General features: G+C 44.5%; 1 protein-coding gene across 5 annotated transcripts in view; it reads right to left on the reverse strand.

Moving 5' to 3' along the window:
• The window catches only part of CPLANE1 (ciliogenesis and planar polarity effector complex subunit 1), a 92,572-nt gene that overhangs the window by 17,278 nt on the left and 53,044 nt on the right, over nt 1-22,250 (reverse strand). For 3 of the 5 annotated variants that reach the window (XM_075842052.1, XM_075842061.1, XM_075842088.1), the window contains exons 24-40: nt 20,233-20,341; nt 18,024-18,306; nt 16,524-17,394; nt 15,549-15,712; nt 15,325-15,467; nt 14,446-14,519; nt 14,266-14,357; nt 11,223-11,421; nt 9,825-10,094; nt 8,015-8,713; nt 7,107-7,216; nt 5,595-5,706; nt 5,215-5,272; nt 4,804-4,935; nt 3,441-3,521; nt 1,724-1,816; nt 975-1,072 (exon numbers count right to left, since the gene is read on the reverse strand). In XM_075842052.1, the coding sequence (XP_075698167.1) occupies nt 975-1,072; nt 1,724-1,816; nt 3,441-3,521; nt 4,804-4,935; nt 5,215-5,272; nt 5,595-5,706; nt 7,107-7,216; nt 8,015-8,713; nt 9,825-10,094; nt 11,223-11,421; nt 14,266-14,357; nt 14,446-14,519; nt 15,325-15,467; nt 15,549-15,712; nt 16,524-17,394; nt 18,024-18,306; nt 20,233-20,341 (3,588 nt within the window). The remainder of the gene's footprint in view (nt 1-974; nt 1,073-1,723; nt 1,817-3,440; nt 3,522-4,803; nt 4,936-5,214; nt 5,273-5,594; nt 5,707-7,106; nt 7,217-8,014; nt 8,714-9,824; nt 10,095-11,222; nt 11,422-14,265; nt 14,358-14,445; nt 14,520-15,324; nt 15,468-15,548; nt 15,713-16,523; nt 17,395-18,023; nt 18,307-20,232; nt 20,342-22,250) is intronic. The other 2 variants (XM_075842070.1, XM_075842079.1) reach the window with 2 other exon arrangements.

Here is a 22,250-nt window from a genome sequence, read left to right on the forward strand (position 1 = left end):
TGCTATAACCCCCAATAATAACCCAGATACTGCAGCTTAAATCTATTTCTGTGGCTAAGATGGCGCAGGGCTGTCCAGAGATTGTCACCAATCACATCAGTCCCTTTCTCCAATGGCACCCACAATCAAATGTCTCCTCACACACTTGGGACAATTTCATAGGAAGCAAAATCAGGATGTTTTTGAAGTGTGGGAGAACAAAAGAGAAAACCCACGAGAACACGGGGAGAACATACAAACTCCCTTGGTCGGATTCGAACCCAGGACCACGATGCTGCAACAGTCGACAACAGTGCCAAGCGCTGCTCAAGATCATCATATCCAGGAATTGCTATTTAAGCAATTACTAAATTAATTCTAAAAGGATCATCACAGATATGTGCAGTTTGCCCAGACGTGGGTGCGCACCCCACCCCTGGTTTTTACCTGCCACAGTGGCTCCATTCTACAGATCCACTGCCAGGCAAGCACTGCCAGCCTAAATGACCATGTCAAGGATCGCCCCCTCAATAAATAAGATGGTGGTTATTGACGTGCTACTCATACCTCGATGGCAGAATTCATCATTTGGAGAATTTTTCTTTGAAGGGGTTTTCCAGTTTAGAAAACCCATTGTCATACACCCTATTAGTGATTTATGAGTTAATAGTGGGGGTCCTCTGTTCGGGAGCCTCATCTCTTAGAGTGGAGAGTGATTATAAAGAGCGTCTCCCTCTCTGGAGGACCTGTCCTGTATTACACCTACAACACATTGATATGAATAGACACTCTGTAATGCTTCATTTCCCCTGTGGTGGCGCTGTAGGGAAATTGAACACTTACTGCCAGACTTCCTCACAGATCACAGCTGATCACTGGGGGTCCCAGCAGGCGGACACTTTGTGATGAGCTTATTATATTCTAACAAGTAGAGATTGTCCAAAGTGGAGAGCCCCTTTAACTACACTGTAGGATCTGTAGATATCATTTCTTACATGACTGGGTGGCTTTTCTGGTTGGTGTTCATAAGGATATTGAAGATTTAAGAATAACTCCGGCGGCATCTGTTCTTGTATGTCGGGGGTCAGTATTTCTGTACACAGAGAATAATACAGAACCATGAATACATACAGCTCAAATCTGAAAAAAGTTTCACACGTAGTGGAGTCTGGGCGGAATTAAAGAGCGTTTCTCCATTACAGAATAAAATAAAAAGAAATCACCAATAAATATTATATAAGTTCTTGATGTGTCATTGGGGGGGGGGGGGGCAGCAAGCTTGGGGTTTAGGCTCTGCTACTAGGAGGGTGACACTAAGGAAGGTGGCTCCTCCTACCAGAAGTGTGTGTGGGGGGGGGGGGGGGCAACAAACCACTCTGCCATTGGCCAGGATTCTTAAACATAAGGAAAGTGCCCTGAGACAATTTGTTGTCAGTCTCCTAGTGGCAGGGCCTGTGCCCCAAGGTTGCAGTTTCCCCAATGACACCAAAAAGAGGAGATGCTGAACAGCGACGAATGCTCACCCACCTCAGATCATGGAGAGGTGCTTCATCATGAGACTTCCAGGTGTCTGTATAAGATATACGCCCTCCGCTTGAAATCACCATCAATGACATGATGTTAGGGACTCCCCAGAATGCCGCCATATTGTGACCCTAGGCTACTCCATGACTCACCATTTGGCAGAGAATTCCCGGCCGATGTTATCCATTATAATAAATTCTACTTAATTCTTGTTACAAACCTGGAGACAAATTAGTGGCGGCCACGACAGAGCCGGGATCTTCTTCACGCTTTGTCCCGGAGTCCTTAAGAGTCTTATGTGATTCACTGGATCCTAGAGCAAGCAAGGAAAGAAAGACGGATTATTATATAAACCATAGAGAGGTGACCGTTCTAAATACAGCGAGATCATTCATCAAGGGTTAAATTCCAGTGTACGAGAAGACGAGCAGATGCAGTGGTACTAGTGTCACTTTCATGTAAAGCCCCCCCCCCTCCCCCATCTGATAAGAATTCACTTTATATCCAGATCTCACCCAAACGATATAAATCTCTACTTGTATAATAAAGCACGCTCCAATGTGCCATTAACCCCTTAAGGTCTGGCCTATTTTGGGCCTTCAGGAAACAGCAAATTTTTTTTTTTCTGTTTCCGTTTTTTTCATCTCCGCATTTTGGAAGCCATAACTTTTTTTTTTTTTCTGTGGAACAAGTTGTCGTTTTTATTTGTGCAATTTTGGGGTACATAGGACTTCTTGATTAAGTTTTATTCATTTTATAGCATTCACCTTACAAGATAACGTGTTAATTTTATAGAGCGGGTCGTTACCGTTGTACAATGTAATACTCCTGTATTGGAATGTATCATGCGTGCCAGCGTTACCCTGCCACGTGGCAAGCCATTGGGACCAGCTATTGAATGCGGCATCTAAGGGTTTAAATCTCCGATCTCTGCCGCGCAGCAGGGTGTCAGCTATATATTACAGCTGACACCCGCTGCTGATGGCACGGGCACTGGAAAGTACAAGCTCCCCATTATTACATTGGCGGGGGACCGGTCAGATGAACAGGGGTTGTCCAAACCAGGAAAACTATTATAATGGTGTCAACCTGAGCAGGAGCCGCTCATAGAGGGGTATCCTCAGCACCTCCTCTTTGAGGTCCATACACCCTAGTACAGCATATAGACATGGCGGTGCGCATGTGGGAAACTCCATAAGAATCACTGTTCTTCTCTGTAAGAAATTAGATGACCTCTAGGGGGAGCTCCCTGCCTAAAGGTTTATTGTGGAGTTTAGTGGTAGCTGTATGAATCTGTATACAGTGAGCTCCCCCTAGTGGTGGCTGCAGGCAGACAGAATCTTACCACTGGGAAGGAGATTCAGAGCTTCCACCCGAATAAAAGATATTAAATAATAATTATGAATTTAATCCGCACAGACTTTTGTACCTCTTTAGATTCAAAAAAAAAAAAAAAAAAAAAAAAAAAAAAGAGTGGACATTCATTTTAATCATTGCATAACGAAAAGTTTAGCAACTTTCTAATATACGTTTTCTATTCCTCACCATTTTCTGTTTGCGGTTAGTGACTATCCAGACTGATACATTTTACCTGCACTGATACATTGTAGCAAACGATCATGACTGCAGAGATATTTGTGCTGCTGTTGTATTTAGCAGATATAGGATTGCCAAGACTGAATACATTGCAACACTCTCAGCCTCTTTATATAAACTAGGTGGTTTCAATTTACTGACAGCAAGCAGAGATCTTGAAAATGGTTAGGAGTTGCGACTCAAAGTATATAAAAAAGTTGCACAAGTTTCCATTATATAATGAATGAGCTCAATTTCCATAAAGCAAGAAAACCCCTATAACATGTCAAAGTGTATTTCTCAGCCCGGAGCGACAGGAAGCACAGAATATTAGGATGGACAGCGCGCGGCAGCGTGCAAACCTGGAGCAGGAAGAACGGTGGCCAAGTGATGACGAGGAAATTCTTCCAACTCCGCACATGTCTCTTCAATATTTTTGGAAGCTACAGCAAAAGATGGAAAGGAAGGAGCGAAGCAAGATCAGAGGTAAAGTGACCAATCATTACAGATTCACTACATGCCACCCCCACTGTAAGAAATGTCAGAGTGAGCCGAGCGTGCAGGCTTATGGTGGAGTCGGGAGACATAGCGGGCGTTCAGCAGCCCGCCCGCCTGGCAGGAGGGGGAGGGGATAGTTTGGAATTTGGGTGAACCCAGAACTTTTATGGGCAGTGCTGGATACTTTGTAATACAAAAAAAAACTGTCCAAATACAGTCTATGTGCCGATGTTGGGGGCCACAGCTTAAGGAAGGGGAGACACACACCATTTATTTACATATCATTGCTGTGGATGCAACGTATAAGAATTAGCCATGTGTGTCCATAGCTCACTGCAATAAGCTGCACATTCAGTGCCCCCCCCCCCGCTCCCCCCAGCCATGGATCACAGAACCACACGTGCTGGTAAAGGGGGTGTCTGTGGAAATCCCAATGCCCTATTAAGGCATTCTTGGTTAATAGAGGGGGACCCCTCCCCTATTCAAGACCCATCTACTAGCCAGAGTAGCCACAAAGACCGTCTTTCACCCTGAAGGAATCAGTGAATTACATAATGCTTCATTTCTCCTGTGGTGGCGCTACAGGGAAACTGAACACTTACTGACAGATTTCCCCAGAGATCCCAGCTGATCGTTGCAGTTTACCTTGTGCTAAGTTAACAGTTCTACTTTGTGGTTTCGTAGTTATATCTGCATATACGGTAGAGCTGTGTAGCAACCATTCTTAATGCTTTTCTGCTCTGACAGGGGGGGGGGGGGTCACCCAGAGTCTTTAAAGGGGTTGTCTATGAATATAAAACATGGCTGCTTTCTTCCAAAAACGGTTGTGAGTGGAATTGTAGCTCAGCCACATTTACTTCAATAGAGCTGAACTGCAATACCAAACACAACCCAAGTACAGGTGTGGCGCTGTTTTTGGAAGAAAGCGGTTTTTCTAATCCTGGACATCCCCACATTCCTGGTCATCAATACATTCACCATTCCGGAGTCTGGCGACCCATGTAGTAACTAACAGCCATATGGGTTATCTGGGGGATAAAAAGCTAATTATACGTGTTTTTTCTCATTCTGGGAGAGCTGGGGGCTCTCCCAGAATGAGAAAAAAAACGTATAATTAGATTTTTTACTTTGCTCCCCACCAAGATGTCCATTAGAGCTGTAAGCTGTATCTCACCTATGGACAAGTGCGCGCCCGCCCGCCTCCCCCACCAATGGATTAAGCATTACCAGTATCTGTGTTGGTGCTCGCATCCCGAATATCTGGCGGTCTCTTCATTGTGGAAGCGATAAAATGTAATTCTGCTATAGTAGAGATTGAATTCTGCGGGATTTGCTGCGACAGCATGGAATCAAAGGAGCCTGAAATGAAGTCAATGTAAATCCATTAGGGCCCCCATTGTTTACACTTCTGAGCAGCTGTTCTGATTGGTTGCTACAAGTAATTCTTCCACCATTCGCTTGGAATTCGCTATAATAAATCTCGGCAAAAACTACCCATGGAGCCCACTGAGAAAGTAAATGCCGGAGTATAACTAGTCTACAGAACGGGGGCAGGCGTAACATATCATGTCCCCCCTTAATCATATACTGGTGACTGCTCTTTATTAGGAACTGGTCATTAGGGGAGGGGGGACTCACCAAATGGAATGACAAATTCATTTCCGTCTTTGAGATTCTGCTGGTCATGATGTACAATCTAGGGTCAGAAGGAAAAGCGTTCTGTTATTTAAAGGGACATTACATGAATAAAGAAAACACAGGCCCGACACACAAGAAAAATCCAGCAAGTACAAGGCTCTGTTCACACTGCTGTTCAGGGTTTCGTTCAGAGCAACGTGCATCACTATTCTTGCCATTGCAACGATGGAAACCAAAAAAAAGTTTCCCTTCACTACCAGTCAGCAGAGATCTTGAAAATGTTGAGGGATTGAAACACAAAAACTTCTGTAATCAATGTAAATAATAATGACCAGAAGACCGATGTAAGAGAAACATATAGTGGCGTCATGGCGGCGTACCTCCGATCCCGTGACCTCATCAAGATTATTAGGTGCAATGATGGAGTCTTCTAGACGGAAGGTAACGGACGCCTTTTTCTCACTAGTTTCCCTCAAAGTGCGTCGGATTTTTCTAAGGAAAAATAAAAACAATATTAACACTTCCCAAAAATAATGTTACTAAGACATTGTAGACGTCCTAAGGGTCCCTCCCCGATGTAACCAGTTCTGAGTGGGGAGGGAGGGGGGTCTCTCTTCAGGATCCTCGTTTATAAGCCGAAGCTTCAAAGACTCTCTTCCTGGAGGACCCAGCATGTCCGTGCATTACATGGGCTGTCCATTGATATGAATGGGCAGTGTAATGTGTAATGCTTCATTTCCCCTGTGGTGGCGCTGCAGGGAAAATATAAACACTTGCTGCCAGGTTTCCTCACAGATTACAGCTGATCGCTGGGGGCCTTAGCAGCGGGACAATCTTCCACAGATGTGTCTCCGGCCGCCGTCTGTCACACGTGTCACGAAAATGCTCCAACAGTCAATATAAATGGTGTAAATCAAAACCTCCAGCGTATGGGCAGCTTAAGAAGCGATTTTCACGGCCGTAAGAAAATAAACCGGCCGTAAGGCGTCCAGGAAATAGAATAGTAAACAGGTATTTGCCGGTGATGTGTCTTTGTTTTACGGCATCGCACTCAACGTTCATGTGAATGAAGTCATTTACTACTATCGGGGCAGTGTGCAGACAGTATTGCGCTCGTGTTAGACTAGTATATAACACGGAGATTAAAAAAAACCGTTGTGTGAACTAGCCCTAACAGGTTCTTCGCTGATAAACCTGCTGCCTCAGTTGTCAAAAACTCACGGTCGCCGATCCCTAGAGTATTGGACACGTAATGCGTACTGGATATCCATAACACACCAATCAGGAACCTCCAGCTGCTGTGAAACTACAACTCCCAGCATGCATTGACAGCCCAAGGCTTAATTATTCCAGCCAAAGGCTGTCAGGGCATGCTGGGAATTGTAGTTTTACAACAGCTGGAGTGCTAAAGGTTCTTCAAGGATTGGTTCACAATCTAATTGGTAGCGGAGGGATGTTTATTGTTGATTGGAGCATTATTATTGATGCCCGCTGCCATTTTGGGTATATGTGTATGCCCTTCACCCCTCGCTTGAGTCAATCCTAAGAGGCGTAATTTGTAGCTCCTGGGCCCCAATGCAAAATCTGTACCAGGCCCCCCTTCTACCATTTATAATACTAGTGTCTTTCTATGTGGTAGAGGGGCTTTGGGCACCTCAAAAACCATAGAGGGTGCGACTGCTACCTCTGTACCTCCTATAGCTACGCCCCTGGTCACATTGATAGAAGTTATGGCTCATATTTTGTCCTATATTTTGGAGTCTACGTGGAAGTGAAGTGGACGACCTACGCTGCAGACTATTGCAACTATTCTGAGCCGATATTGAAACTTGTGCTATTCCTACTAAGTGTATGGAAACTCCTCCTGGTAGCCATTCTGCTATGATACGGACCTTTTGATGCTTTCGCCAGCTTCTGCCACATCTTTGGACGGCTGGGTGTTTGCCTTCAGCATCTGACGATTTTCTTCAGTAACGCCGGGATCTCTTCTCTGGTCACCAGTCTGAAAAAGTCATTCATCTGATAAAAGTCTATCTAAATAGCATAGAAGCTGCTTCTAAACTTGCTACCCAACAATCAGGTTTTACGGACGATCTGTAACGAAGCCAAAAACCATCCGCATTCCTCCTCCGACAAGTTGTTAAGGGGATTAGAAAAAAAAGGTTAGACCATTTTTTTTTTTCAGAAATAGCGCCACTCTTATCCATAGGTTGTAACGGGTATAGCAACTTATTTCCATTGAAGTGAATGGACCCGAGCTCCAATACCATACCCAGCCCATGGACAGGACTGGCGCGGTCATGGAGGTTACATTGGTTGTCACCCAGCTTTCCTAGTCACAAATGCAACTAACAGCTGAACAAAATATTTCCAACCTTACAAAAGAGGACGACTTGTAGTCAGGGAGACGACTATTCAATGATTCCCATCACACAAAGTGATGGCATATGTTATTAATATCCTATCACTTTGTGATGGTTCGACTTCTGGGTGCCCCAAAAATCCTGAGAAGGGACTGCAGCGTTGGTTTCGTGTGCAGGTACCTCGCAGCATGGCCTCATTCCCTTGCAAAGTGATGGCATATACCATTGTGACTGCATGCGGCTGCCACTAGGGGGAGCATGGTAGCTAACTGCACTGTCTAACCATTGAGATCAATGTATAAACAGCCTGCAGTAAGCTTCTCAGCTCCCCCTAGTGGTGGCTGCAGGTAGCCAGAATGTTAACTTTGAAACGTATATCTATACAGAGGATTTGAAGCTCCGACTGCTGAGTGATGTCATGCGGTTGTGTCACTTACCTGTATCTGTTGGGGTACGTTGGTTTTTATTAGCGTTAGTTTTGCCAGTGGTAATGTCTTGGATGGATCGGATACGTCTTTAGAGAGATGTAGTAATGTTGGAGCTTTAAAGCTGGGATTCTGCACAGGTGGGGTATAGAGCACCGGATCGGAGCGCAGGTGTAGCAGAGGCATTCCTGCCTTACTCTGTTCATTTCCAAAAAGACCGATTTGCGGTTTTCCATTTTTGTCTTTTTCCCTATAGAGCTGCTGGTGAATGTGAGCTGCTGTTTGTGACCTGGACTGACGTGCTGGAGGTCTTCTACCCACAGGTTCTGCCCATCTTGGGGTAAGCGGTGTTCTGTTAGGATTTTCTGCCCCATTGTTGTGACTTGTAGGCTGGGTTAGATGACCGGGTACAGGGGTGGTCATCCTCGAGGCGGAGCTCAGTGGTGCCCATGCTTCCTTCAGTGGGGGACGATTATTAGGTCTTATGTTCAGTGGTAGGAACTGGGGCTCTGGCTGCAGTTTAAGTAGTGGATACCCATTTTGGATATTGGTTACTGGAGGTCGGATGAGAGTTGGCATCTTCTGTGGTCCTGATGGAGGAGTTATTAGGGGCAGACCATGGTGAGGAACGGTGCTTAATAATCCCAACCTCGCTGGGATCTTTCCTGCACCGTCCACCTGTCTGGAAGGAATGCTGAGCTCTGGAAGTTTCTGTACAGAAAAGAGGAGCAAAACACGGTCAGCTGGACAACCAGAAGATCGAAACGAACATCCAAGAGCTGAACGGCATACGTAACAGTCAGCCAACCCCAATCCCCAACATGAACCAGGGTCCAGTGCTGGGGGATGTAATGCTGGGGGATGTAATGCTGGGGGATGTAATGCTGGGGGATGTAATGCTGGGGGATGTAATGCTGGTGACCCCCCCCTCTGTTCTGTACTCAGCGACACTGCATGATCTCCACTGGATCGTGAGTGGTGTCACCTGCTGTTGGCAGTGCCCGTTGTTAGGCAGCTGGAGGAACTTATTTGGGCGCAGCAAGCATAGCGTTAGCAGAAATAGTTTACTAGGGAACATGCTGGACTTCTGAATCAATCATTACAATGCGAAGATAATTTTTTCACTACAGATTCCAGATCCATCTACTGCCTCCTTAATGGACCCGTCCAGTGGCAACAACTTTAACACTGGATGGTACATACGTGTTTGCCGTTCTCCCACGTTCTATAGTTGCCTTACAAAGTCATGTCATGTCATGTAGCGACCCTCCCCCATCTATAAACAGGAGGTCCAAAAATCCTAGAATAATTCCCTACAACCGACTACCTACCAATCCCCCTTAATCCTCGTCTTTTACTTAAGAATATATGGATATATGGTATCCTGGAATGGGAAGACTGGCCCCTGAATCATACAACGAGTGAGAACGCTGGGTTACTCCCCACTTTCCCTAATACCTTTATTCCCCTGTAAAAGTTCTCCCTACATACTCAATGAAGAAAATATCTACAATACCTGTGGGTTGTTTATAATGTATATTACATTCTGTAAGCTTTTTTTGTGATGATGCCAACCAGCATTTTACAATTATGTGCGCCTTCATGCAATTTTGCATCAAAATGAACAAAAATTTTTTTTGCATAAAACTGAATAGTAATATTCAAGGATAATAAACATTTACTCCTGCACAGTCCTTTTTGTACTACAGAAACGGAGCACTGAAGCCAAGTATATCAGTAAAATACGCAATATCTTGTATACAGCTCCATACGTGACATCATTTAAAGGAAACAAGAACAAACAGTGGAGACAAGACAATACCTGCAGATTCTCCTTGTTACTCTCATCATTTTTGGCGATTTCCTCAGCCGCAGTAACGGTTTGCACTACATCCGCCTCCCGGTGTGTGTGTGACGTCGGTTCTGATGGGGCTGGGTTCATGACCTGCAGTGTGGGGCGTCCACCCGTAGGAGTCACCACTTGATTCCTTCCTATTTGTGAGGTTTGCTCTAAGATGTGCTGCAGCGCTGGCATAGCCGCGAATGACGACCCCACGACTTGCATTAGACTCATGAAGTTAATTTGCTGGAGCTGGAAAGGAAAAAGGATAAGAAATTTCCCTTCAATGTGTTTTCTCAATATGCCGAAGGACGTGTCAGATGACATCTGTGGAGGTCCACGAGCTCTCGGATCTGTGCTCTCTGTACAGCCCCTGTCCAGGATTAAAAAAAAATGTCTGCATTTTTTACAGAAACAGCGCCACCCATGTCCATGGGCTGTGTCTGGTATTGCAGCTTATTCCCTTTCACTTTAATGTAAGATAAGCTGTAATACCAGATACAGCCCATCGACCAGGGTTTTTTCGAAAAAAGGCAGACACCCTTTTCTGATCCTGGACAACCGCATTTTGACACAGCTGGATGTACATATTAGTGATGCCTTGCCACAAATGGGAATACAGTTATGTCCATTGGATAGTGTGGGCACAGGAGCTGTGCTCGAGCCATCCGTAGCGGGTGCCGGCTGTAATATATAGCCAAAATCTTCCTCAACCGCTGGGATCATAGTTACCTCCGATCCCGGCAGTTTAACCCCTTAAATGCCAATATCAATAAGCCAATATCAACCAATCCCTCTGTCTCCCCATTGGCGCCCAGTAAAATCTCCCGGTGGGACTAAAAAAAAAAATCAATGTTTAATAAAGTTTATTTAAAAAAAAAAAGTGTTCACATTAAAAAAAAACATAAAACCATTTATTTTCCAATAAAAAAAAAGTGGTTTTATTTGCTAAAGTGTTAAAGAATAACAAAACAAAAAAACACACAACACAAAACATATACATAATAAAGTTAACAGAAACTGCTGGGCAGGGCAGTTTCTCACAGCGTCATAGACTTTGAATGAAGCGGCATGCCCGACCTCTGCTCCATTTAACGCCTCCTGGCAGCAGGTTTTCGGCTGGGACGAGGTACATCTGTTTTGACAATCCATAGGGAACACCCAGCAGTCGGACCCCCACCGATCTAACAGTTATCACCTATCCCATGGATAGGTGATAATTTCTTGTGAGCAGAATACCCCTTTAAGTTATGAAAGCCGAGAACCAGCTCAGTTCCAATAAGTCCTATCTAGGGAGGGAGAAGAATGACAGGATGGGGGTCATTGCTGTGGAGCTAGATCTGATTTTGGCTGCCACATGCAGGAACTTTATCACTGTACCTGAAGGAGTCTGAACATTTCATCTTGAAAAAGTTGTCTGACGGCTTCGGAGCTGGTGACAGGCTGAGTATTTTGGACTCCATTAGGATTGGTGAATTCTGGCTGATTAGAAGTGGGAGGCAGGAGGAAAGTGGCTGCGCTGGAGACCGACTGGCGGGCCGGAGGACTGCACCCCGCGGAAACAGGCGCCTCGCTATGTCTGGAAGAAACATAAACATAAAAAATACCAACCCCATTGCTGAAAATGGCTGCATGAAAGATCAGGACACACACCGAATCCCATCCATGTCCCTATATACTCCATGTAGGGTGATCGGTGTATACGACTGCTGACACGTTATAGTGAAATCATCACATCAGATCTCACTTCTCATTCTACCGTCCTGTCCCTGCAATACAATCACGCCCCGCTGGCCCAGTCAATGACTGTTTGTGTTTGATCTCCAGAGCAACAAATGCCACTCTGAAAGCACAGCATCCGCTGACCGTCACCTTACTCTGTGCACGGAAAAGAGTGTCCTTTAACCCTTTGGCTACTGTGACAAGTTTCACACATGGAAATATAACCAGCATTATAAACTAAACAAAAATCACATTATACCCCCATATTTTATGGAAGTAGACACCTCACACGTTGTAAAAATGCCACCCAGCACTTTACACTCATAAGCGCCTTCATGCTACTTTGCATCAAAGTGTAACGTTGTGTAGAAAATGCATAAAAAAAGTCATGTCTGAGGCTAAAAGCCTGACCCAAGCAGAGCCTGAGATGCCCAACACCGTCTACCCTGGGGTAGAGGAGAGATGACAGTAACAGGATGTGATCTTTCTTCCTGTTTTGATCGGTTGCGGTTCGAGCACGGAGACCGCCATGATCACTAAAACTGAGGCAGAAGTGCTTGGGTGAGCGCTCTGGCACTTAGTTCCTGATTGGCTTTTCTCAGAGCGGTGTACGGACTCAACAGAAAGTTTAAGAGTCCGTACTTCACTTCCGAGGAAAGCCGATCAGAAACTAAGTGGCGCAGCGCTCACCCGAGTGCTTATGCGGCTTCATTTTAGCAATCGGTGGGGGTCTCAGTGCTCGGACCTCCACTGAGCAAAACCTCTGACATGTCAAAAGTTTTTTCAAAAGTTCAATTACCCTTTAAGTTCCATTCCATTATTTTTCTGTCTATGTAGCCGTATGAGAGCTTGTTTATTGCGGGATGAGTCGTGTTTTTTTGTGTCCATATAGATTGATGATCTTTTATAAAAAATTGTGCAGGGGGAATGGAAAAAAAAGCAATTCCGCTCTGTTTCTTGCATTTGTTATGGTGTTCAGGCCAACATTAACACAATGCAGTTTTTGGATCTGTTTTTTTGAGCGGAGTAAACACAAAAGAAAGAAGACATTTCCTTTATACCCTTCCTTCCTTTTGGACCCACTTCTGGATTTGGTTTAAAAAACGGAGCCCAAAACTGCACCAAAATGGGATGTGTTATTCTGGCCTTCCTGTGCGGTTTAATAAATGTTAGTTACAATTGCGCCAATACTTTTGCTATATACCGTGTCATCTAAGAGGTTAAACTGCTGGGATTAGAGTTAGCTCCGATCATGGCAGTTGCTGTAGGAGCAGGGCAGTGTAAGACTATGTTCACATCTCGTTTTGGCGTAGGGCTTAGCGTGCACGGTGTGAAAGCTTCCTATTTATACGCTTATCGTGTCCATAGGGCTCCATTATCCCAACAGAGTCAAAAAGAATGTTCTATAGGCCTCCGTCGGGCTGGTATCTGTCGGTATACCTTTTTTTGAAGGAGAGATAATGTAGTAGAATACGCTTCTACATCATGAGGGATCCAGCAAAAAAAACCAAAAAAAAAAAACGTATAAAGTGCGGTGTAGATTTGTTTTTTTTACATGGGAGCCTATGTGTGACGGATGTCACCCGTCACAGGTATACATTAAACGTATACCTTGGGGAGCTTTCCCACGGCTGGAATCCCTGGGATAAGCATTAGGTAGAACTCGGCCCAGGGATTCCAGCCCTGGGGAAGCCCCTGACCTCACTGTCTATATATGGACAGTGACGTCAGTAGCTCCTCCAGCAGCGGAATTCCCGGACAGAGCGTTGCCGATGCCATGGACAGGGATTCTGGCATCTCAAAGCCCCTAATGTCACTGTCCATATATGAACAGTGACGTCAGGGGCTTCAACCCGGGATCTGCGCTTAAAGTAGATTTGTGCCCAGGGAGGTCGAGTGACATTTCCTTCTGTATATTATACAGTGGATACATCGGTGCCTTCCGTCAGAGGTATATGTCAGGACTCCTCCAAACGTATACCAAACGAGATGTGAACGTAGCCCAATAGAGAATTTTAGAGTATACAGCCGTGAGAAGGGAGACAGGGAATTTGGAGCTCTGTATCAGGAAAAACACACTGACCCTTAAAATAATTTTCCTGTATCTGGAAGAAAGCAGCCATGTTTTTCTATTCCTGCACAAACCCCTTACGCAGGGTTACCAATCATCCGTACATTTCTGGACAGCCCATATAAGGGGGGAATTTTACTCCACTGTGGGCACCAATGCGATTGGAAACCCCCTATATGAATTCTGCATTTTTCCCTGAGGTTGCAGCTTTTTACAGATTCCCAAAACCCCTTTGGCCTCACTCTAAGATTTCAGTTATCAGAAACTTCTGACACAACATGTTAAAGGGGTTCTGGATAATGCCTACTTGTTAGAAGGGTCCCTTGACAATACACTGATCACAAAATGTCCCCCTGCTCAGACCCCAGTGATCAGCGGGAAACCCAGAAGTGTCCAATTTCCCTGCAGCGCCACCACTGGAGAAATGAAGTATTACAGTGCCCATTCATATCAATGTGTTGTCTGTGTAATACAGGATAGGACAGGTCAGGTCCTCCAGAGAGAGAGACGCTCTTTATAACCGTTCTCCACCCTGCTCAAGAGATGAGGATCCTGAACAGCGGACCCCCCTCTATTACCTCCGAATTTACTATTAGGTACAAATTCTGCCGAAATAAATGCTGCACTCACTGAGACTCTTCTCTTGCGGTCAGGATGACCGGTTCCTCAGGATCTTGTACTTGGTGTTCACCGGACAAAGTCTGCATAGAAGTACAGCACACCTTGTGAGGAAAGCAGTTTATTGGTACTGGTCTCTATTTATCATTCGTTACATTGACAAACAGTGACCCGCGGGGTTCCTCAGCTCACCTCCATCTCCTGTAGCACTGGGCGAATACTGACTGAAATTTTCACACTCCTTTGTGTTTCGTCCTCTTGGTCATCTTACAAAAAACATCAAGATGATTATTTATAGCTTTATCATGTATATGTCTCTAGTCCCACTCAGGAACCATTCTTGCCATCTTTTAGTCACACCCCAAGACAAATTTCTGATAAGTTGCCTCTTAAGCCGGCCAAACACGAAACAGCTGTCGACCAAACAGCTATTCCTATCGACTCCACTATAAACATGCATGCTTGGCTCGGGGTAGCTTGCATGTTTATCTCAATAGGGATTATGGGGCTCCAGTCATCGTTGGCAGGGGCTCGTCTTCCACAGGAACAAAGGATCAGGCAAGCTCAAATCCAACATGTTTGATCCTTCTTTCTGCCTTTGCGGGACAGTCAGGAGGCCCCCAAATACAAGATTGTCAACCCCTGCCGAAAAAATCTGCATGTTTGGCCCACTTATATGTCATGTATGGCCAGCTTTATGGCCCATTTTAACTTAGGGGTGTGGGACATACTGGACGTATGCTGTATATAGCTTACCACAGCAGTCAGATGCTGCAAATAAGTAGACGGATTATTCTCCATTACACCTCGAGATTAAAAACCAGGTGGCCATAATGGGAGATAGCAACCACCATTGCAACGGAAGAAAGAAAAAAAAAAGGCAACCCCATCAGGAAAAAAAACTAAGAACGTTCAATAACTGGTTCGGCAGTATAGCACTTTTGCCGCAACAAAACCACCATGTGTGCCCGAGCACTCTCTCAGTATTAAAGTCCTAACATCATAAAGATCTACACTAGCCACTTCCATCCCAACATTCACACGTATTACAAAACCAAGGAGAGTACGAACCTTCTGTTTCTGACAGAACGGGAATTTGGTCCAGTCTGTGGTTGCCACACAGAACAGATGCGCCCTCCTTCGACTTTTCATGAAAAGCTGAGTGCCCCTCCTCACTTTGTTCCCAGCTCATTCGACTTATTTCTGAAGACGCTCTATAAGGATAGGTCAGATTTACTGTAGCTCAATTGTAATATTGCCCAAAGCTACAGTAATGAGCACAAAAAAATACTCACCTGGAAGCAGTTTCTTCCCCGGATTCATGATCGAGTTCATGTCCTGTAAATGGGGACGCTCTATCCGGCTCCAAATATTCAGCAGCCTCACCGGTTGTGTTCTGCAGTTTGGAGTCCACTTCACGTTGAAAGACAGGAGCTACGATATTATTGCTTGGAGGAACCTATAAGGTACAATAGTAGACAATGACAGTCAAACATTTATCCATCGATTTGTCTGGATCTTCTTATTCCGACCCTATCTGATGACCCTTGGGACAGAGGTGTCTGGTAGCTGGCAGACAAATATGCACATAAGGAGGTTAGATCGATTAAAAAAAATAAAAAATATCCCCCAAAAATGAAATCCCACTAATGTAATTTAAGACGTCATTGATTGTTAGGGGTCTGGCTGGTATTGCAGCTCACCTCCATCCAAGTCAATGCGGCTAAGCTTCAATACCACACACAACCTGTGCACAGAGGTGGCGCTATTTTTGGCAGAAAGCGGACAAGTTTTTCTAATCCTAGTCAACCCCTTGAACTATAAAGTGTCCCTCCAATATAATTATGTAGAATAGGACACGTGCACGATACTCTTCGGGTTTGGTATGGCTGCCTCGGTATCTGTACCGCCCAGAGTGCGTCCTGCGCCTCATCATGTCCGATTGGTCGGGAGAATTAAATGCACATTAACTTTCTAGAGGCAGCTTCCCAGTTAGTTAGTCGATTGCCAGGGGTCCCCCAACTGGAGCCTCTGCAATAAGCAGTTATGGGAAATACAGAATTATACGGTGCCCATTGAAGTCAATTTAACACATTCTGGTATATAATTCTGCAGGAATAGAGCTGCAGCTGCTGTCCATTTTTACATAAGTCTTCAAGTTATAGATGTTGAGGACTTGCGGCACAGTCTGTTTACAAGACCAGCACTAAATATTAGAATACTGCCCCCTATGAACAGGAATTTGGATCTGAACAGGTACGAAATCTTACATGTTGTATGTAGGTATTTCCCAGGTAAGGCTTCTCCAGCAGCCATATTGAAGTGAGTAAGGCAGCAGAGGAGGTCTTGACACGAATCGCAGTGGTCGCAGCAACATGGCACAATTCTGCTTTGCCCGTAGTCCAGAACAACCTGCGGTCCGACCATCGGATCATCCATTCCACCAGCTTTGATTCATTACTATACTTGGCCTGTAGTTCGTCTCCCAGTTCTTCATTAGGGGTGAAGTGTTTGCCCTGGATTAGTCTGTAGCTGTACTGGGCATGCCGGGAACCAGACAAAACTGGAAAGTTTCTGTCGTCTTTCAATTTCTTTGATCCTTGATCTTGTAAACCGAACAGACCACTTCTACCTGAACGTCTTGAGAGGTTAGGAAAGGATCTCTTGCTGGTGATAATCGGCTTCCCCAGTACTACGGTGGGACGCACAGCATGGCAAGGTTCAGATGCCCCCTGTGTTTGTGGCAATGTGCCCTCCATATTGACGGAGTCACTTTCTGAATTAATAGTAAAGCAGGATCCAGCCCTAAAAACGCTTCTTATCCCGGCTCTCACCAGCTTGCGCTTCAGCGTGGTGTGAACGTCGAAGACGAGCGAATTCAGCTCATGTTCTCGCAGCTGCGGAGAGAAAGCCGTGAGGAAAGGAATCCCAGGGTCACTACTAAGAAGATCTCTCTCCAGGAGGTAACTGAGGAACAGATCTAAAAATCTGGTGTATTCTTCATCATTACACTCAAATTCCCAGGTGCCAACTTTGGGTGGAAACGGTCCAGTCTCACTGCGGAGTTCTCTTTTAGCCTTTGATTTCTTTCTGGCTGCTTTGCTCGGCTTTCCAGTATCTAAAGGAATGCTTAAATCCGCTCTGCAAAATAAAACGTAGCCAAATATGTTCCTTGGAAATTTATCTGCATGCAGTAGGTTCATGGGTTTTTTTCGGGGGAGGGGGTACGGAGAAGTGCAGCAATACTAAATATCCCCTGCAGCGGGCACAGCTTTCCCCAGGGATAATAGCGAATATCCAAAGTGCATTTCTCCCTTACATAAATAATTAGGGGGATTATCCCATATTCGTTAAATAAAGCCCCTTATTCTAGACATGTTTTGTATTGACACTTAACTTCCAAATTCCGTCCGCCCTACCCAGACCGCCGCAGTCCTAGATTCTCATTTTACACACAAACTATTATTCCCGTCGGTTCAAAAATATTTCAACATATCCCCTTTAGTTGACTCATAGTAAAAAATTATTAAAGAAATCACATTACTGGTCAGATGGGGGGGGTCAAATTTCCGGTCTACGGCCGACTTTACAAATGACAAGCCGGCCTTATATCGAAGATAGCGAGTAGCCAGTAGCAATCACCCCAGGCCTCCCCATATACGTATACGCTTGGCCGGGCATGCATGTGTATTTCAATGGGTGGAGGGAGACAAGCTGCTGCAGACCCCTCTGAAACTAAGGATCAGGTATATTAAGATCCAGTCCATTACCTGTCGCCTGCCCCGTTCTCCATCAATGCATCAGATAAAGTGTCTGTGTCGCTGTAAATCTGAGGCCTCCCCAGGTCAGTGGGCGTGCTCCTGCTGAGACTAGTAGTGCCCAGCGAGTACTTGTCATAGCATCGAGACTCTTCCCCTAGAGTATCGTTCAGAGGAGGTTCCCACAAATGCATCTCCACGGGACCGATGTTTCTCTGGACACGTCTCAGAGACTTCCCCCGCACCCGCTGCATGTTGTGAATAATGACAGACATCATCTCCTCACCGTGGAGTCCTAGAACAAGCACAGAACAGGCCCTCAAATAACGGAAATGGAGGCTGCATTACATAACCATGTGCACGTTTATATAACCGAAGTCCTGAATGACGTATGGTAACAGCCAGCCATTTCTTTGTTATATTTATTTCTGGGAACTCTAGGTGACAATCGATATGGGCGGAATTACAACTGCCACAGAGCTGAACAGCAAATCTGTATAGGTGTCAAGGAATGGTGTGAGATGTTATTTAAAGTACATATTCACCTTTCAGCGAAAGTTAAGTCTCTTATCTTATACCGATCCGGAGTTACATCCTGTATTATACTCCAGAGCAGTACTCACTATTCTGCTGGTGGAGTCACTGTGTACATATATTACATTCCTTATCGTGTACTGATCCTGAGTTACATCCTATATTATACTCCAGATCTGCACTCACTATTCTGCTGGTGGAGTCACTGTGTACATACATTACTTATCCTGTACTAATCCTGAGTTACATCCTGTATTATACTCCAGAGCTGTACTCACTATTCTGCTGGTGGAGTCACTGTATACATACATTACATATCCTGTACTAATCCTGAGTTACATCCTGTATTATACTCCAGAGCTGCACTCACTATTCTGGTGGTGGAATCATCGTGTACATACATTACATTATTTATCCTGCACTGATCCTGAGTTACATCCTGTATTATACTCCAGAGCTGCAGTCACTATTCTGCTGGTGGGGGCACTGTGTACATATATTATATTACTTATCCTGCACTGATACGGAGTTACATCCTGTATTATACTCCAGAGCTGCACTCACTATTCTGAGGGTGGAGTCACTGTGTACATACATTACATAACTTATCCTGCACTGATCCTGAGTTACAGCCTGTATCATACTCCAGAGCTGCATTCAATATTCTGCTGGTGGAGTCACGTGTACAAATATTACATTACTTATCCTGCACTGATCCTGAGTTACAGCCTGTATCATACTCCAGAGCTGCATTCACTATTCTGCTGGTGGAGTCACGTGTACATATATTACATTACTTATCCTGTACTGATGCTGAGTTACATTCTGTATTATACTCCAGAGCTGCACTCACTATTTTGCTGGTGGAGTCACGGTGTACATACATTACATTACTTACCCTGTACTGATCCAGAGTTACATTCTGTATTATACTCCAGAGCTACATTCACAGTTCTGGTAGTTGCTACAGGTATGTACTGATTCCTGAGGCTCTATATTAAGGAACGGCAGGCACTCTGTTTGCCGCCATATCTCGGGAGATATTTTCCTCTAGAAGCAATGCTTGTAGAGGTAAGTTTCTCCATAATACAGCATTCAAAGGAGAATGCCACCATTTTTTTACCACGGAATCAGACAAAAAAACTTTTCTATGAAATCAGAGATACATGGTACATTGGGGTCCCATAAAAGCCTATGTGTGCCTTATTAGGGCTCAGTACAATGCAGCAGCTGACCAGAGCAGTAATATGCCCATATCGCCTTAGTCTTTCCTAAATAGGAGACATAGTATTACATGGTATAAAGACTACACTCCCAGAATGCCAATTAGACAGTTAAATCCTGTACAGGCAATACTGGAATACTGAATGATTTAAGCTCTGGTGGCTGCAGATTTGTGAATGCAGCCGAGGTAGAGAATGTTCTGTAATACATGGTGTGATATGGAAACAATGCAAAATAAGAGACGCAATGTAATGCTAAGTTACTTAATATCATATATAGATTATATCTGGATAAAAACTGGTGTGTAATGCAATAAATCTAGCTATATACATGCCCATGGGGTGCCTACATACAAAGTCAGTCTGTACGATGGCATATGACGCCCTACTGGTACCCTGGGCACTCCGTGAGAATATCTCTGTAATTTGGGGTCTTGGCAGACTAAGTCATGTGTAAGAATCACCTCTTATTTTTGAGTGTCTCAATCGTTGCTGAACTGAGTGATATTTTTCCCTTAATGGAACACGAACATCTTCAGGATTGGGAAAAGCTTTGACCATGATCTCTGCCACCTGTAGAAAGACAATACGAGAGGAAAACTAAATGCAAAACCAGAACAGGATTCAGCAACTTCTGGCACACCGTACTGTTGTCTTGCAGCATCGTTCACCTCTCCTGAGGGGTCTATTTTTAGTAAATACTTGCATTCCCCATGAAATACCAATTCTGGAGAAATTTTTCGTAAAACTCTGCATTGTATCGTTCCTCTGTTATTCCTCCTGGAAATTTATGAATAAATTGTTACCATTCTCCTTGTTGAGGGGGCGTGTCCCTTCACTGTCACACTCCTTCAGCACTGATTGGACAGTGTCAGTTTGTATAAGGACACACCCCCAACTGGTAACGCCCAGTTGTCAATTTATTCATAAATTTCTAGGAGGAATAATAGATGCTCCAGAATTGTTGTTTCATGGGGAATACAATTATTTACCAAAACAGACATGTCAGGAGAGATGACCGCTCCTCTTTGACCATTTTTTTCTAGCTTATGTGCTGAGATTGGATTGTTTTAAGTTACCATGTCAATATCCTACAGCTGGACTACTGATAGATTTTGAGGTCAGGTGCAATGATGTCATGGAGATCCAAATGACCAACTTAATCAATATCTACATCCTAAGTTGTTCAACAGTGATTTGCTAAGCCATTTGTAACAAAAAAAAAAAACTGGCGTCCATGCTTTGCGCCAGATTTATTATGTGTTTTAGACATTTTTTACTCCTCACTAAACGGTTTTGAAAAGGGTCCAGAAAAGGGGCGTGGCTCGGCTAATGCTCAAAATACAGCACAAAATATTGGTTTAAACCAGGGGTCTCAAACTCGGCCGGGTAAGTGGGCCGCATATAGAAAAAATGGGAAGTTGACGGGCCGCATTACTTTCAAATTTGATACAATACAAAATTATTGTTAATCAATTAGTTATTTGAACTACTAGAACACTATATTACTAGAATAATACCGCTAGGATTAAAATTTGAGATATTTCTCCACGTGCTTATTTCAACAATCCAGCTTTCCAGTTTAAAGAGGCTTTGTCACCAGATTTTGCAACCCCTATCTGCTATTGAAGCAGATCGGCGCTGCAATGTAGATTACAGTAACGTTTTTTTTGGTTTTTTTTAAACGAGCATTTTTGGCCAAGTTATGACCATTTTTATATTTATGTAAATGAGGCTTGCAAAAGTCCAACTGGGCGTGTTTAAAGTTATGTACAACTGGGCGTGTATTGTGTGCGTACATCGGGGAGTGTTTACTACTATTACTAGCTGGGCGTTGTGTATAGAAGTATCATCCACTTCTCTTCAGAACGCCCAGCTTCTGGCAGTGCAGACACAGCGTGTTCTCCAGAGATCACGCTGTGTCGTCACTCACTTCCTGCCCCAGGTCCTGCATCGTGTCAGACGAGCGAGGACACCGGCACCAGAGGCTACAGTTGATTCTGCAGCAGCATCAGCGTTTGCAGGTAAGTCGATGTAGATACTTACCTGCAAACGCTGATGCTGCTGCAGAATCAACTGTAGCCTCTGGTGCCGATGTGTCCTCGCTGGTCCGACACGATGCAGGACCTGTGAGTGACGTCACAGCTTGATCTCTCGAGAACACGCTGTCTCTGCACTGTCAGAAGCTGGGCGTTCTGAAGAGAAGTGGATGATACTTCTATACACAACGCCCAGCTAGTAAAAGTAGTAAACACGCCCCGATGTACGCACATAATACACGCCCACTTGGACTTTTACTTTAAACACGCCCACTTGTACTTTTGCAAGCCTCATTTACATAAATATAAAAATGGTCATAACTTGGCCAAAAATGCTCGTTTAAAAAAAACAAAACGTTACTCTTATCTCCATTGCAGCGCCGATCTGCTGCAATAGCAGATAGGGGTTGCAAAATCTGGTGACAGAGCCTCTTTAAGTGTCG

This window comes from Rhinoderma darwinii, chromosome 1 (genome assembly GCF_050947455.1).
Source record: "Rhinoderma darwinii isolate aRhiDar2 chromosome 1, aRhiDar2.hap1, whole genome shotgun sequence".
NCBI lineage: Eukaryota > Metazoa > Chordata > Amphibia > Anura > Rhinodermatidae > Rhinoderma > Rhinoderma darwinii.